Source organism: Zosterops lateralis (assembly GCF_965231275.1).
Source record: "Zosterops lateralis genome assembly, chromosome: 4".
NCBI classification, from domain to species: domain Eukaryota; kingdom Metazoa; phylum Chordata; class Aves; order Passeriformes; family Zosteropidae; genus Zosterops; species Zosterops lateralis.
The window spans coordinates 33883533-33900664 of NC_139765.1; the positions used below are offsets into that span (position 1 = coordinate 33883533).

General features: G+C 42.5%; 1 protein-coding gene across 1 annotated transcript in view; it reads right to left on the reverse strand.

Annotated features, from left to right (window-relative positions):
- The window catches only part of TMTC2 (transmembrane O-mannosyltransferase targeting cadherins 2), a 231557-nt gene extending 220103 nt beyond the window's left edge, over nucleotides 1-11454 (reverse strand). The window contains exon 1 of the mRNA XM_083858728.1: nucleotides 11356-11454. Coding sequence (XP_083714854.1) covers nucleotides 11356-11438 — 83 coding nt within the window. The 5' untranslated portion in view covers nucleotides 11439-11454. The remainder of the gene's footprint in view (nucleotides 1-11355) is intronic.
- Nucleotides 11455-17132: the final 5678 nt, after the last annotated feature.

Consider the following 17132-nt stretch of genomic DNA (forward strand, 5'->3'; position numbering starts at 1 on the left):
AACACACTAGAGAAACCAAAATTGCTCTGGCTAAGCAGCATCTAGACACTTCGCAATTCCTGCGGAAAGGGGAAGTATATAAAACAAGTTCCTTTCTTTAAGACCAAGCCGTCATTTCAAAATAGCCAGATACCCTGATGGAAGCATCCAGCACATGGATGGAACCACGTGGAACCATCCAGCACCACAGACCATCAAAGGATGCGGTTCAGTGGCCACAAGCTTGCTGTCACAATGAGCAGGAATGGGGGAAGATACAAAGCAGTAAGAGATTCGCAGTGACTTGCAGCATCGCTCGGGGCCCATCCCGACACACAGCCCCAGGCTCAGCGGGTGCAGCAGGCACTCACCTGAGGCTTCTCCTGCCAGCCATACTCCAGAGGCCACATCACCCCATAGCAGGAGCTGCTTCCAACAGCCAGGCAGAGCAGGAATGTGCCTGGCAGCAAACAGCAGGGCAGACACAACTCCAGGAGATCCAGCCTGGGCTTGGCTTTTTTACCATGAGAGCAGAACAACGTGAGGAACCGTTTTCTTTGTGGCCTTTCCTTGTCCTTAAGTCTTTCATCTTCTGGATAAAAGTTTATTTTGAGAACTCTCCAGAAGCGTGATGTTTATTAAAGAGAAATACTAACATTTTTAACAAGCCAAGTGATTTACATGCAGGAGATGAGTAATGTACTGTGAAATGGAATAGAACATATAACTACATCTTTTCACAAAAACAGAAAATTTATTCAAGTACACTAGCATTACAAAGAAGCTATAAAGAACTGTGCTACAAAATAAGAGCTGCTAGACACAAAAATTCCATTTGATTAAATTTTTTCATTATGCTCTTAGTACCTTTTCTTTCAGCAGTCTTTATTTATACAGCCACGCAGCATTTAAATTATTTTTTTGGCATTGGAACCTTAATTCAGATCAAAGTGATTTAAAAAGCCTAAGTTTTCTTCTCCTTTAATTATAAAAATGTAAGACATCAGAAGTTTAATTACAAATAATTGGTTAAAAAAAGGAAACCTTTCTTCTGCAACTAATGTTAATTTTTCCAGAGAAACCCTCTTTTCTTTCTTAAAAAAACCCTAACAAACAAACAAAAAACCACCCACAGAAAAAAACTACCTTTAAAAGTTTCCTCAAGTACATCTAAAACTGTTTGAAGAAAATGAAACACATACACTGAAAATCCATGGAATTTATTACAAGGAAATTCTTGCTATAACTCAAGATTCTGCAGTAAGGAAATACATAGATAGAAGCATACCATACCTAGAAGTATCTTCCCAGTGTTTCTTTTGGCATGTAGGCTGGAAGGAGGCCTAGAAAGCCAAAGAAAGGACAACAGAATGGGATCAATCTTCCCAGCGATTCATGAACCAAACTTCCAAACCAGAAATTATTTCAGAGAGATGATTCTCCAACTAAATGATTCACCAATTCATTTATTTCAGAGAGATGATTCACCAACTAAATACTGATACCAAAAAGATGGACCAATACAGAGAGGCTTAATCCAGGATATAAAGATTCTTATCATTTTAGTGGTATCTTGAGTGCCGATGTAAAACACAGAAAATAAGGCTTGTTAAGATCCTGCCTCAAATGTGAGTCTAATTTTTTCACCTTCTTATACAAAATATTAAAACAATCAATACTGTTGTCACACTAAGTAGTAATATCAAATAAGTACAATACCAAATATAAGAGAAGGTATGACAGCACCTTCACTGTCACATAACTGTTGGAAATGAGAGGACAAAACAAGGCACAGTGTACCTTCATGTCTTTTTATCTGAAAAGAAAAAGATCTATTTTTAAAGGCATATGAAGCATGAATAAAAAGAGTATAGACCAGAAGGTTCATAACCTACAGAAAAACAGCTGCAAGTTCCACCCACAGTCACGCACAGCACAATATGGGCTCCTTCTACTTCACTAAAGGAAATCTACAGTGTTATTTGGAAATAGGAAACTTAGGAAAGTTACTCTAAAGGCCAGAAGTGACTGCAGGCATCTCATCTGAATTTCCAACTGGACCTAACCCTCTTCTCAAAGTAGCCCAATACAAGTCCCCTCAAACAAAGAAGTCAGCCAAACATAACTGATTCCGACCCAGGAAAGTTGACAGGCTGTGAAATGAAACCAAGAATATTCCAAGGTTTCCAAAGTGCTACAATATCACAAAGACTAAAAATACCAACAGGATCAGTCTGTGGAGGAGAAATTACTAAATGGCCTATAATGGCACAGGCATTGTGTGTTTCAAAAGGAAGATGTTTAAGTGTATTATTTAACGTATTGTTTTGCACGTTGGGCAGCAAGAGCCTCCCATGTCTTTTCAAGGGTCCACCACTGAAAACAAGATTAAAATATACACACACACAAAAGACTTGGAGAAACCAAATTTAAAGTCACAGAAGTGGCAGACTTTTGAAATTAATTCCCACTTCAAGATTTTATGTGAGAAACCTGAAACAAATCATTCATTTATCAAAAAAAAAAATCAAATTATCCTGGATTAAGAAATCAAGAATTCCAGTTCTCCCCAGTTTGCATCCAAGATGTTGATTATTTATAATCCAATGAATTGCATGTTTCAAAGCAAATTGTTTACTAAAAGCCTGCCAGGTGTATAGGCATAAATACAGTAAAGAACTTCAACTCAACAACTCACAACCTGACGTACAGCAGGTTGAACCCTAAGCATGCTACAAAACATCTCTGGGAAACACCTGGGGTAAAATGCAGGCACAGGAATTACCACACAGTAATAACGTGGTGCCAAAATCAGCCACACGCTGCATATTTACCATTTAAATGACAATGGGACAGACCTCCTCTGCCTACCTTCTAGAGGCAACTTCAGCACACCCAATCTTTTGTACACACAAGCCGTTTTCCTCCTGAAGTCTTTCACCTCCTATTGAAATCTGGATGAAGACATATCAAGGGGCTCTTTGATAAAAGCAAACAGTTTTGCACTGGTTGGCTGGATTTCAGGGCTTGGTTTCAACCATGATATTCCACAATAAAGGGCTTGGCTGACCCCTATCTACAGACAGGTTTTTATTTTCCTTAATTCTTAAAGATCTTTGTAACAGACAACATCCAGTAACTCGGGGGTTTTTCTTTCTCCCCCCATTAAGTAATTATGTCACCTTAAAACTGCTCCAAACATCAACTTCAGGAAACTATTTTCAGTGGAAGAATATTTCTTAGTGCTTTATTTGTACACTGGAACTCCATGCTGGCTTTTTTAGTACCAAAGTACTAACCATTACCAGCTTCAATAGTTGCTAAAAAAAACATAAAAGCTATTTTAAAAAGCATCAGCTGAGAAATATTCCTGTGTAGAAATTGGAGGTTGGATGCTGCAAAGGCACTCCTGATGCATCATGACACGAAACCCACACACTCAGCCCAGCACCACCTCCTAAATAAAAGTGCCTGATTCACAGAGAGCTCTCCATGAAGCCATACAACTTTGAGCCATATTCCCTTGTATCAGAGGGAGAGAAAAATCTTAAACAAGCAGTTAACTCAAGTTACACTTAGAGCAGGCAGCCAAGCAATTGGAAACACTATGTACAGAAATTAAATGCTCTCTCTAAGCTGGGGCTGCAGATAAACACTTGTGGTGCATCTTTTAGTTAGGCATTTGAGAGTGTTCAGAGACTGGTTTCCCACCCAAGCACTGGGTGCAGGTGACTCTACAGCAATGACATGGAAGTGGCACACTAGAGTCTGGTTCCTGGGCCCAGCTTCCAATTACGAACTGCTATATGTAAAAAGCCACAGAGGTGAGAAGAGAAGACTGGACAGAGGCCTAGGAGGGCATTGGCTGCTGTTGAATGGGTTTGTTTCCATGACAATTTTGGTCACTGAACAGTGATCCTGTTTCAAGAGTTCAAGTCCTTTTTTAGGATTTAAGTACGCAAATTACCAAGCTGCATGAAAATAGCATCCAGGCACTGGCAGGGACTTCACAGCAATAGTTCTGCTACCAATTAATGTGCTGTTCCCCTGAACACAAATTAGACTAGCTGACAAAAACATGCAGGAGCTAAAAATCATACAATCCTCTCATTAGCAAAATAGCCAAGAGTAACACTAAATTCAGAAACACCCATCCTGGACGCAGGATGCTTAATTCAGAAAAATCTGTTCTCCCTTAAAACCCAGGTCAGAGGTCAGGGCAGGGCTTTCGGGGTCTACTGACAAGTTGGTGAGCGATAAGGGGATTCCACAGCCCAGTCCAGTCATCTAGAAACAATGGTCTGTACCATCAAATAGAAAATCCACGTTCAATTATCTGTCAGTCTCTGGCTTCCCAGGCCAGCTGGGACCAGGAATGCTGCTGAGGCCAATGTGCTTAAATCCTGGAGAGAAGGAAATGATCTGAGGCAGTCAACAGTGACCCCCGTGAATATATTAAGGGGCCTTTGTGGCAGACTAATAGCAAACCTGTCCAGCTCTCTGTTGGAAGAAAGATGCCATAAAAGGCAGGATCTCAAATTTTAGTATACAACAGAATTCTGTTATTCAATGTAATGATAGTATATACACTCACAGTGTTTTTACAGATTACACTGCTGCTTAACAGTTTAACAGTTTTGAAGCATTAACATGGGCCACTTGAATAAACCACTGGACAAAAAAAAAAAAATCAAAATAATTAAGATATAAAAGAAAAACAAATCTTATGCTGAAAGCACAATATTTCCAATAAAACAAAAAGCAATTAAAAATATGAAGTGTTAAAGGAAATAAGAGACATGAAGACAGTAAACGAGAACTATTTACCTCCAACTGAAACCTGCCACTATTCTTGAAAAATTTCCTCATGAAGCCACTAGGACAATGAAGGCTAACAGAGTAATTCATAGTGTCCTAGGGAACACAAGGATTAGTATTCAAGGAAGCCACTTTTACTTTTTCTCTCCCTCTCAAAGCTTAACAAGGCCAGGAATGGTTGGTGAAGCATCATCAATGAATCTTCCCCAGTTACAGAGGAGAAGAGGCTGGGTCACAAAATTTTATTTGCTTCAAACAGTTTGATTTACCAATTTTCTTTTTCCTTGAAGTAAAACAGAGATTGATAGATTACTTGATCCTTGGCGGCTGCTCCAGTAATCCAGCTTGTTCCTTTGTTCCACAATCAGCTGTCATACACAAACAGCAGCAACCCTGTGCTAGCCTGAAGCATCCTCTGAAGGCAGAGCCAAGTGCATGTCGCTGCCTTTGGAGATGTCTGTCATAAGCCATTCACAAGTCCACAAAATATTTCAACTGTCCTGAAGTAACAAACGGAGCAGTAGAGTTGACATGTTAAGCAATATTTAGGATGCCATTCCATGCCACTTTCCCCTGACTCTTTGAGTTTCATTCACCAACAGGCTAGCCTTTGGGGAAAAATGGAGCTAAGTTAAGTATGGAGCTCTGCAGAGGGTGAAACTGGGAAAGAAATTGCAAAATTTACACCATCTGACTAGGGAGGGACTGCCTGCACAAAAAATAACACATCTTAAGTCTGGATGACCATCCTGAAACAAGATAAGAACCTGATCTAGCAGATGTGGAATGAAATCCTACAGCCATCCTGACTTAAACAATCTTCCCACACAACAAGCTCCAACTCCAAAGGATCATATGGAGAGTTTATATGATCAGTCGCCCCAACCGGGAAAGCAGAAGGAGTCGAAGGTTGCCAAGCCCCAAGGCAAACAATAGGCTTCCACAACCAAGAGAAATTCTAAAATTTATTTTAAAACTTTCGGCATAAGGTTCAGGTCTCCAGATAAAATGCTTCCACCTTTCAAACAACCACTGCAGATGAAAATTAGGGTTAAAAGAAGAGAAAAGGAAATGGGCATTTTAAAAAGGTTTCTTTTCCAAAAAAAACAGAATTACCTCAAAAGCCTACGAAATATTTAGAAATAAAAATTTCAAAAAATCTAATGTAAAACACTGGCCCAAAGAACAGATTCACCTTTACATAAGTAACAATAACACTAAGCATCTCCGCTTTCAGATTTAGTCTGTTTCTCCAGCTTTGTTTTTGGAGCAACTCTCAGCACAGGTTGCCAGCAGTCTTGCATCAGTTTCAGCATCAAATATTTCAGCTAAAGAAAGAAACTCCATAAACAAACAGCAAAGTCTGATTCAGTCAACTTCACAGAATAAAAAGAATAAAAAAAAAAAAAAAAAAAAAAACCCCAAACCTAGCAGCAAACAACAAGGAAAGGGCAAACTTCCAGATGAGGGAAGCAAAGGAGCTCTAATTCATCACTCTTGCAGCTATCAGATGGCTAACAAATTGAGATGAGATACTTCTGAGCCTTTCAGCAACTTTCGCTCTGGCAAACTTAAAAGATTCAGAAGTGCAGCTGGAATACATATGGGAGATGTTGGAGAAAGTTGATCATTTGAATTTGTAACTCCATTGTGTGCTGGAAGAACTTCCTGCAGATGAGGCGCATCCCGTCAGTGACTCAGGGAGACTTTCCGTCTGCTAACAGGCATGAATTTATTCTCTGAACCAGCTACCAGAAGTGACATGCTTTATGTTACTGTTACATATGCAACAAGAATCTTAAAATAAAGCCAGTGGGGACTTTTTTTTTTTCTTTCTAAAATCTCTGTACTACAGCATCTCAAATGGAAAAAGAAAAGAACCAAAACAAACCACCTACCGATATTTAGATGAAACTAAGATTTCACATTTGGATCCAAGTGTTTTGTTCCACATAATTTTTTTATGCAGAAACCATTTTTAAATCAAAAGCCAAATACATATTTAGGTTATGCTCAGCATTTAAAAAAGAACTGATATTAAGAGTATTATTGTGCCAGGTTCATCCCATTAGACAGTCAGTTATCGGTTCACTTGGTTAATACTCAGCTACAACACAAACTTAACTACAAACCTTTACTACACAGCCTAAGTTACTCAGTCATCTTCTCCAAGTTACCTTTGATCCTTTATGAATATGTTAAAGCTCCTGTTTCATATAAAAATTATCTTTATGGTGGTTTGAAATTAGCATGCAGAAGATGGAACAGAGGTGACAAAGGGAAAACACTATAGAGAAAGCACACAAATCCCTGTCCCCCCATCTCCAACCTCACTCCTGGAATTCAGAAGATTGCAGCTACCTGTAAACTGGAGCTACTAAAAACTACTGGAGAGGTGTAGTTGGAGCTGAATAAACTGAGAAGACAACAAAAAGGGGCCATAAAAATCACAAATGCAAATTAATAATCAAATATACACACACAACAAGGAGACAGATGGCGAGTAATTTTCCCCAGTGCACTTACACTTGTTCTTCTAGTGCACGTATTTGGGTCACTTGCTAGATTAAATCTCATGTGGCAGACCCAACAGAGGTACTGTCAAATGTGTATGGGCTCGGCCTGTTTTAAAATGATGCAAGTCTGACACTACAGGGTGAAAACATTTAACAGGATTTTTTTCAACACAGTCTGGAATATTGCCCAGCAACTTTGAAACAGGGTTGATGGATATTTTTTACCATCAGCAAGGCTGCCCCATTCAGGCTTGCTAAATAAAATGCAGTGTAAGCTAGAGAAAGGTGGTCTGTGCTACCAAATTTCATGGAAGAGCCCTACACAGACAGACAAATCTGTATGCATTTTCCAGAACATCAATTTTGACAATGTGTCACTGAGACAATACATCACTCAAGGTTAAAGCTTCCTACCGTACTCTCCCTAAAATATGCCTTTCTTCTGAGATTTAGAAGGAAGGACCACCTCAATAGATGAGTTGCTTTTGCCACATTCACTGTAACAATGCACGACCTTGGATACACAGAGCACTGAATCTTCCCCACCCCAGCTATAAACTGACAGTGACCTGTCTTAGCCAGCACAGGCCACATGAAGGATGACAGCTTCAGTGTAAGACACCTGCAGGTCAAACTACCAGGTGGGCTGTTGGAGCTTAAATGGCAGGCAAAGGAGTCATGCCTATGTGTAAGCCTAATTGCAGCAAGGGGTCTCCCTCCTGTAACACTGGTAGATACCAGCATGAAACACAAACTGTGTGTGCAGAGATTAGCCCCCCCTTAATCTAGCAAGAAGCTGGACTTAACACGGTGCAACAAGCAAGATCTTCAACACATCTGTAGGAATGGAAATTGCATTTCTCTGTACACAGAGAGAACTCATTTCTACTGTTACCAGTTTCAAGATGATTTTGCTTAATAAATAAACCTTTATTAAGAAGCAATGTGAGCTACTGCAGCATTAAGTATTTTCTCCCCCTTTCTTCATTAATCTCTTGTTTTGGGTTACTACATGCCACATTCAGCTTCAAATAAATAAGTAAAAAAGAGGGGGAAAATACATCTATTTGCTCCTAGCTGAACAAGGAGGTTTTGAGCTGGGGAGGTGAAACTCTCAGTAATAATCTACACACGTAACTAGGAAATATCACAGCTGTCTGTAAGAATTACAGTGGCAGAGACAAGGGTGGCAAAAGCTTGTGTTTTCTAGGTCTACATCTACAGAACAAAGAAAAAAAAAAAAACCAAAAAATTCAACAACACTGGCTCTTGTGTTAGAAACTGACAAGTGACACTTTCATTCAAAGTAATCAATAAGTCAACTGCTCAAAAATATCGGGATTGCACTGATTTTGCGCAATAGATCTGCTTAGTCTGAAAGAAACAAGTTAGGCAGACTGATGACAAAAAGTGAGAACACGTACATTTGCTTGCTCAACTTCCTCAGGCTTAAAATCCATGCTATTTCAGTTTAAGTGGGTAAAGGGTGGGAAACAAAATATTGAATCCTTTGATACACAGTCAAAGCCCAGACTACAAGCAAGTTTGTTATATCACTGTCCATATAGTCTTTAGTTTGGTGCCATGCTGCTGCTAAAATATTATGTTTTACCACTGGAAAATTGATTTTGCTATAAGAAGTTTTATGATGCCACTTAATCTTGCCCAACCTACATAAAAAAATACAGAAAGCAATTACAGACCCTTTATGTGTTAAGTTTGATCACTATATTAAAAAGAGAACAGTGTGATGTAATTTCAATATAATAGCAAAGGAAGTAAGAAAAAAAAATGGCAATGTGCTGCCCTCCTGAAACAGACATTGCTGGTTCCCAGCTTAAATGCACAATCTTGGTTCAGTTCAAGTTAGCAGCATGATCCATCTCCCACATGGAGGGCTGTGTCCTGCAGCTCCAGCATCGACCTCCTTTTCTACTGTTACATTTCGAGCTGGCTGCTGCAGGGTAGCAAGATTCTGTGATTACAGTTAAAAGAAAATTTTGGGTCTGAGAGCCTGCCTCTTTGAATAGATAACCCTTTCTAGTTCAACAATCACTAGCACGGAACAGCCCTTTCTGTCTTGTCCCTTCCAGTGCTGCAAGTGAAAAACATCCTAATTAGATGACCCCACATACAGATACGCCATTAACTGTCTTTCAGAGCACTCTAGTCAATGCCTAAATCTCAGCTACAATGATGAGAAGTACTTTAGTTAGTTAGGAGGTAAACACATGAACAAAGCAGTCTTTTAGAACACCTTTTGAACAGTGTGGGATTAGTACTAGCAAAATCAGTGTGTGATTATCTTTTTCACACTTTCAGAGATGACACTCAAATACCACTTTTTTCTAACTGCATTAAAACTCGCTCAGCCAAGATCAAGCGCAACCTTGACCTCCACATCAACAGCACCAGAAAATACTTCATACCGCTTTCCATGCCTAGTCCATTTGAACCGGCCCGCAGGACAAGCTTTTAAGCTTGTGCTTAAACAACCCAGTTTTGCCCAAACACTGCAATAGATGCTACGTAGGGTTATATAAATACTCCACAACTCCTGCAGTTCTTAACTATAATAAGTGGGTTTAAAATAGCTTCACTGTATCAAAATATTCACCGCTTCCTATTGATCCGACTCAGACCTGACATTTCAGGGCAACAGCCGACTTTTCTCTTTCATTGTTTATGAATGAAGCTTCAAAACTTTAAAATAGGTTTAAGAAAAAGCACTGTATAAAATTGGAAGACTCACAGAAACCTAAAACCACTTAATTGCTCATAAGGCTTCAAGTACATGTAAATTACCTGGAGGGCTGAAGCCTGAATTGCCACATTCTGCAGCCAACTCTGTTCCCAGCCAGAGACCTATACCAGGACTAACACTTGGCATTTGCTTCCAGTATAATAGGTTTAATAGTAGCAAGCCTTGCAAACAGGGGGGAGTATTCTGGAAGCGGTGACAGATCTTAAACACGGCAGGTGCACTGTAACACCGCTTAAGGGAGAAAAATTCCAACTTTAGTAACTAATTACTGCAGGACAGGCAAGTTATTTTCCAAGGCAAATGCCTAATCAAGGACACATCTGACCCTTTCGCATCCCATCAGCTCGCCGGGAAGTTCAACTCATCCAGCAAACATCCTCCTGATCAGGCACATCACTCATCCCACCTCGCCGCGCTTCCTCGCCTTTCCTCTTCTCACACCAAGGCTCCAAGGCACCGACCCTGCCTGACAGCTGCTCAGGGAGTTCGCCGGCGCCGTGAGCCCGAGCCTGGGCTCACACACCCGGCCCGGGGCACTGCTGGCCCCTCCTCGCTCCCGCGGGGCTCCGGCCGCGCTGCCGGGACGGGACCGGACGGGACGGGACTCCCGGGGCAGCCGGGCTCCGGCCACAGAGGAGAAAGGCTGATTGAAACGCTGTCAGAGTCAATCCCAGCTCACTTTTTGGATGGTTTCATTCCAATGGAGCATGAATCACCCCAGGACGGTTAATAAGTTTAGCCAGGCGTGCTGTTCTCCCTAATAATACATTATAATTATGCATCTGTTTTAAATGCGATCAGATTAAGTCACCGGAAAAGGCACAAATCGGAATTTCCCCCGGCTAAGAGCAGCGCCTTTCCGCAGCTCCGGCGGGCAGGTTGGGCCGGGAGCGGAGCAGGTGGGCAGCCCGGGGCAGCCCGAGCCCGGCCGGGGTCTCCCCTGCCCGCGGCCGCCCAGCAGCGCACGGCACCTTCCCGGGGCGCTGGTCCCGGCGGGGCGGAGCGGGACGGGACGGGACGGGCACCCCGCTGACACCGCGCATGGGGGATCAGATCAGCCCGGACACGCCAACTCGGAACGGCGGGTCCCCTCCGCTGCCCTGGGGCTCGACAGGACTAAGTACGAGCTGTCAGAGCCCCGGTGCCGCCGCGGCCACCCGGAGCTCCGGAGCACCGGGACCCTCCGGCGCCGCCCGGGCACAAGGAGGGGGGCGAAGCTCCGTCCCCGACAGGTGAGCACCCCCCGCCCGCCCGCCCGCCGCGCCGCTCCCGCCCTACCTGTCATCGTAGCAGAAGTCGGCGCTCAGGGTGTTGAGGTACAGGGCGAGCCCCAGGGCGCTGCTCAACAACTCCGCGATCATCTCTCCGCCTGCCGCCGCCGCCGCCGCTCTGGCACCGGGGCAGCCCCTGCCCTGCCCTGCCCTGCCGTGCCGTGCCCGGCCTCCCGCGCCAGCCCCTCGTGCCCCCCGGCCCGCGCTCCGCCCGCAGCCACAGCCTGACGGCGTCCCCCGCTCCGCCGCCCCTACCCCATGGCAGCACGGCGGTCGGCGGGAGAGCGCAGCTGGACTGAGCGGAGCGGGGCTGAGCGGAGCGGGGCGCGGCTCCCGCCTTCCTCCCGCGGCGCCCCGGCGCTACCACAGCTCCGCTCCCGGCCCGCGCCCCTCGCAGCCGAGCCGGGCGCCGCCGCCGAGGCTCTGGGAGCGCCCGCGTGGGGCGCCCCGGGCTCCCACCGCGCCTGCGCAAGGGCCCGCCCCTCCCCGCCCCGCCCCTCCCGCGCGCCCCTCCCCGCCCCTCCCGCGCGCCCCTCCCCGCCCCTCCCGCGCGCCCCTCCCCGCCCCTCCCGCGCGCCGGCGGCTGAGGCGGCCCCGCTCCGGCACCGGGGCTCGGGCCGGGCCGCGTTCCCTGCCGGCTGTGTGCTGCTGGGTTTATTTCTCTTCCTTTTTCCTCCTTTTCCCATTTTCCTTTGCCATTCTGTTTTCCCTTTGACTTCTCTTTTTCCTTTCTCTTCCCTTTTTCTCTGTTCCCCTTTTCTTCCTTTTCCCGTCTTTATTTTCCTTGTTTTCCTGTTTCCCTTTTCCCTCCTTTTTTCCCTTTTCCTCAGCCCTGCTGAATAGGTCAGATCGGTATATTGGGGATGGGGTGCCGGAGCAGGGGGCTCCCCTCCCCACTCGCCCACAGCCCGCTGTTTCTCCCTCTGTCAGTGTGAACATTGGGAGCTCTTAGCTCAGCTTGCAGTTAAGCAGAATCACTGGAACTTGGCAGAGAGGGTTGGAAACAAACACAGCCCAAGGCGAGGAGTGCTCAAGCTGGCGCCCCTCAGCACAGCCCCACAACTGCTGTCCGTGAGAGGAGGGTGGGTATGGCCAGAGATGTGCCCTTTGAGTAGAACAGATAAATAGACTAGAAAGGAAATGTGCTGAAACAGTCTTCCAGAATTCATGGGATATAGAGGCATGAAGTTATGGAAAGGATATGGGTCCATCAAGCTGATTATTTCATTTTATAGAGAGCTTTTAAAACGTCGCCTCCTTTCGGTGCTGGCCAGCCCTTTTATGTAACTCTTTCCTCATGATTTCCATCAAGTGGCACATCATGCTGTCCCAGAAGAATGGGAGTCTGTTCATCAAGCTGTGTCTAATAAACTGGGGAGCTTTTAACAAGCTTTCTCCCCTATGTGATTATTTAATGCTGTTCTTTGCAACCTCAAAATATACGAAGTGCATTAAGACCTCTCTTGGAGCAATGCTTAAAGTGCTCCTGGGAAGTCTGCCCCAAGTGTCACAAACGTCTCAGCTGCTTCTACTTAGATTCAGGGAGTGTGTTATCACCATCAGTGGCAGTAATTGCAGACATGGTGGGAGGGTGCATTTTTTTCAGAATATTAAGGCTTTGAGGAGCCTTATTGAACCCATTAGCAGATCACATTGATCTGGCATTAAACTTTTCAGCCTGAAGCACTGAATATAGTAACCTAGATTTTAAAGAGTTGGTACTCTTTGTCAGACCTGTGATCCTTCCTTTCAAACCGCAGTTCTCAATATGCTTCTGGACCTACTTCCAAGATCCCAGTCATCACGACTTAGTCCTTCTTGCTGCAGTGGAACTGCTGAATTCATGCACTAGGTTTGTACAGCTCCTTCTTTGGAGTATCCTAATAAACTCTGCATAAAAAGCAGTATAATTGCTGCTGAGTCATAGTGGCAGAAACCTCTTGTTATCCATCAAAAGCATGTGTATTTTTTCTTCAAAGAGGTAGGACTACCAACTGCAGATGAGGTCTGGCAGAAAAGCTTTAGAAACAAAATAGATCCTCCAGGAAAAAAAGTTTAACAAAACCAGACACTGTCTAATAAAAGCAAATGTCAAGAAAGGGTGGGATGAAATGTGTAGACTGTGTAGAGAGTGCCTGTTCCCCAGGACATCCCAAGTGCTCCAGGGTGGCTGGAACCAGCCTGTCCAAGTAGATTTAACTACACTACAAGAATCCACAGAGTCTGTATCTTGCGGAGATATTTCTCTACAAGCAAAGGACAAGTTTCCTCCCAATGGCAAGGACTGTCTGCAGTGGAGATAGCTTTGTAGAAAGATACAGATGGCAACATGTGCATGCACCACCCCACCTGTCTGCTCTGGGACTCCACAAGCCAGACCATGCCAGGGGCAGCAGCTAGAAAAAGCCAGTGCAGAAACCTGGAGACAAATTGAACATAAAAATTATTGACCCCGTTAACCCCACAAAAGAAAAATCAAATCAAATCATGATAAAAGAATTCCTTCTCATACTTAGTTAAAAATATTAAATGCATGCAGTTATGAAAAAATTGTATTTTAGTATATCATTGAGAGATATCAGACAACATTCTGACTCACAGCACATTTACAGTGTGATGTACAGGAGCCCACAAGGTGTCAGAAGAGCTAATTTAGAAGTTCAGATCTGTCACTAAGCAGACATTTCAAGAACAGTCTTTACCTCCAGAAAGTCATAGGCTGTGGTGCCAGGGAAGAGGGAAGAGGTGTAGGGTTGTAAAAACACATATTAGCAACAGTAATTGTAAAGATAACTAGAGTTACATAGTCTAACAGCTGATCTACTGTGTAGAGCTTAGTAGACAAATTCACTTTGTTTTGCTTTACTGCAAATATGACAATCACAATTATCTGTTTTAATGCCAGCTGGGAAATTTCTTCATTAAAGAATTACAGACTCTGAGTCACTGTGTTACAAAATATTTCACCTAAACGGTGCCTGAAAGATTAAGTTGTGGCACAGCATGTAGAAATACATGTCTGTCACAGTGACAGATTTGGTTAACCGGTCACTGACTATGAGACCTTAAATGTCAGGGTAATGCATGTGGTACAGATCCCTCAACAGATTAGATTAGACACTTCAATTTCTATACACTGGGTTCATTTGCTGGAGCTTGTAAAAAATATTTGTGCCAACTTCCTTAAAGCATCTGAGAAGAGAAAGGATAACCCCTTGAAAGCTGCTGGAGTTTTGATTAGAGTGAGGTAACTGGATATTAAATGTTACTATAGTAATAATTAAGTGGGATTTTTTTTTTGCAAGTTTTTATGTTCAGATAACACCAAAGAAATGTCGTAACATACTGTGCCTAATTTTGAACAATCCAAATGACACTCAAAGATGTAACTTAATAAACCTCCAAAATGTAAACTTGGGTGCATTTTGAAACATCCACACATTCCAGAATAAACTGGTGTTATCTAAGAAAGGAAAAAGTGATTTTACTTGATCAAAAGTGGAGAATGAGGAGCAGAGGAGAATGCTTTAGCCTTGATGCTTTCACAATTACTCACTGATCCATAGAAGTAAAATTGTTGGATTCTGTGGACTAGGATCCAAGCTGTTGTTTTCCTTTCATGCTAACAAGATCATGTAAATCTTCAAAGATACCAGTATTTCTGCTTTCTCTAAGAAATTGCTTTTTTTTTTCTTTTTTGCTAGTGTTATGATAATATCAGCAATGACAGCCAAAGTAAAAATAAGTTGCAACTCCAAAACTGTAAAATTTCATAGAAATCTGTATGAAATATGACAATAAAAACTAAACAGATGCAAGAAAAACAAGCACACACAGGACTTCTGTCAGTATTTGGAGATATTTAAACTGAACACATTTCCTAAGGATGTACATTTCTAGGAGGCACCAGTTCCTACTTTAGATCAGTCAGTGGAGCTAGAGTATTGCTGCAGAGCTGGAGAGAGAGAGGGGAGGAGAGAAAGGGAGAGAGGGAGAGAGAAAACGAATGCATTTTTAACTTGACCTAATCTAATTATGCAGGCTCTCTCTACAGAGGAAAAAAAAAGATAGTTCAAGGGAAGTTTCTTGTATGCACAACACATGCAGGAGCATATGTGTGACTCATAGGTGAGTATATCTCACTGGCAGAGAAAAAGGTAATTTTTAGTTTCTTCTGAATTTTCAAGGATTATTTTCTTAATATTACTCTATTTTAGACTAATCCTAATCTGCTTTGCATATTTATCCCCCATGTCCTTTGAGATAACTCAAAGACGGATCAAAAAGACTTTTTAATCCTTCTTGTTCAGAGTAAGTTGACAGTATAAAGTTACTAAATGCAGATATGTCTATTTGTCATCTCCCAGAACATGATCCTCTTACCGGTTTTCTCATGCTTAATAAAAATAGCAGTATGCCAGTTTGGGGGTTTTTTTTCGTTTGGTTTGTTTTGGTTTGGTTTTGTTAGCTTGGGCTTTTTGTAGTTCTTTTTTATCAAAACAGCCCAAAGAAATACAGATTCTTAAAAGATGGCTCTGGAAGGAAATGAGTTAAGCCCATTTTATATAGGTGGAAATTGAGGCAACTGGCATTTGTGTCTATTTACCCAAATCATATGAGAAATCTACAGCAGAAGAGAAATCTATCCAAGGTCCCAGCCCTGACTCCAAGTCATTCATTTGCTTTCATCATGAGATCATCCTTCCATTCACAGTTATTGATATTTCCTTAGACAAAACACAATGGAATTATCTGAGGGATTAATTTGGCCTAGGACACTAATTCTGAGAAAAGTCCTACGTGACAGATGGATGCCTGCAACATAACCAAGAGGTCTGTGGTGCAGTGTCTGGATTTTGTGCAGGTGGAGGATAGGGAGTATGAGTTGTGTATCATATCCTGCCTCTCATCATTTCTTGGCAGCTGTATTGCCCAGTAGATGGAAAAGTTTCATCAGCAACTGAAAATCTGTTCCTTGTCATCTTCCTTCCCATAGAAAGAAGTGAATCATTGTGCTGTCCATAAGTCCTTTACTTTTCAGGCTATTGACACTTCCCCTGTGATACAGATGTTGAAAGACAGTTTTTACTCTAGCTCTGTCTACTTCTACTTTATTTGTTCTTCAAATGTACAACTTAGGATATTGGCTGCGAAAATTGGAGAAAAAAAATGATACAAGATCAGATCTTCATCCCACAGCAGTGCAAAAGCAGCCAAAGATGCAAGTGTAATTTCCACCTCAATCCCTGCAGATTTTCTATGGAATAACCTAATTTACTTCTTCAGTACAGTCCTGGCTTCCTGCTGTATAAGCATGAAGTAAAGCCAGGAAAACCATGATTATTCTTATTTCAGAGGGAATATGTCAGCATTACCAAAACATATCTAACACTAGCACAAGCACAATTCTCAAGAGTTAAATAAACAAAGGAAAATTATTATAGGGAGTAAACCTTTGAACCCCTCTAAACAGAGTCAGTTTGATTTTTCATAATAATATTGGAACTAAATGACTTTTTTACTGCAATATAGACAAGCCCAGAGAGGATAATTCAAGGAGTTCTAGGTTCTTAATTAACAATATAGCAGAAACAGGAAGTAAATTAGCAGGAATTAATGTTTCTTCTCATCTGCTCACTCAATTTGAGGAAACACCTTCTCTGTATACATGAAATCAGAGGATGTCCTCTGTCTCCATATGTCAAAATATAATTAGCACATGCTAGCAATAAAGTCACATTAAACTGAATTTTTAATGAAATAAACACATTACTGCATTTTTAG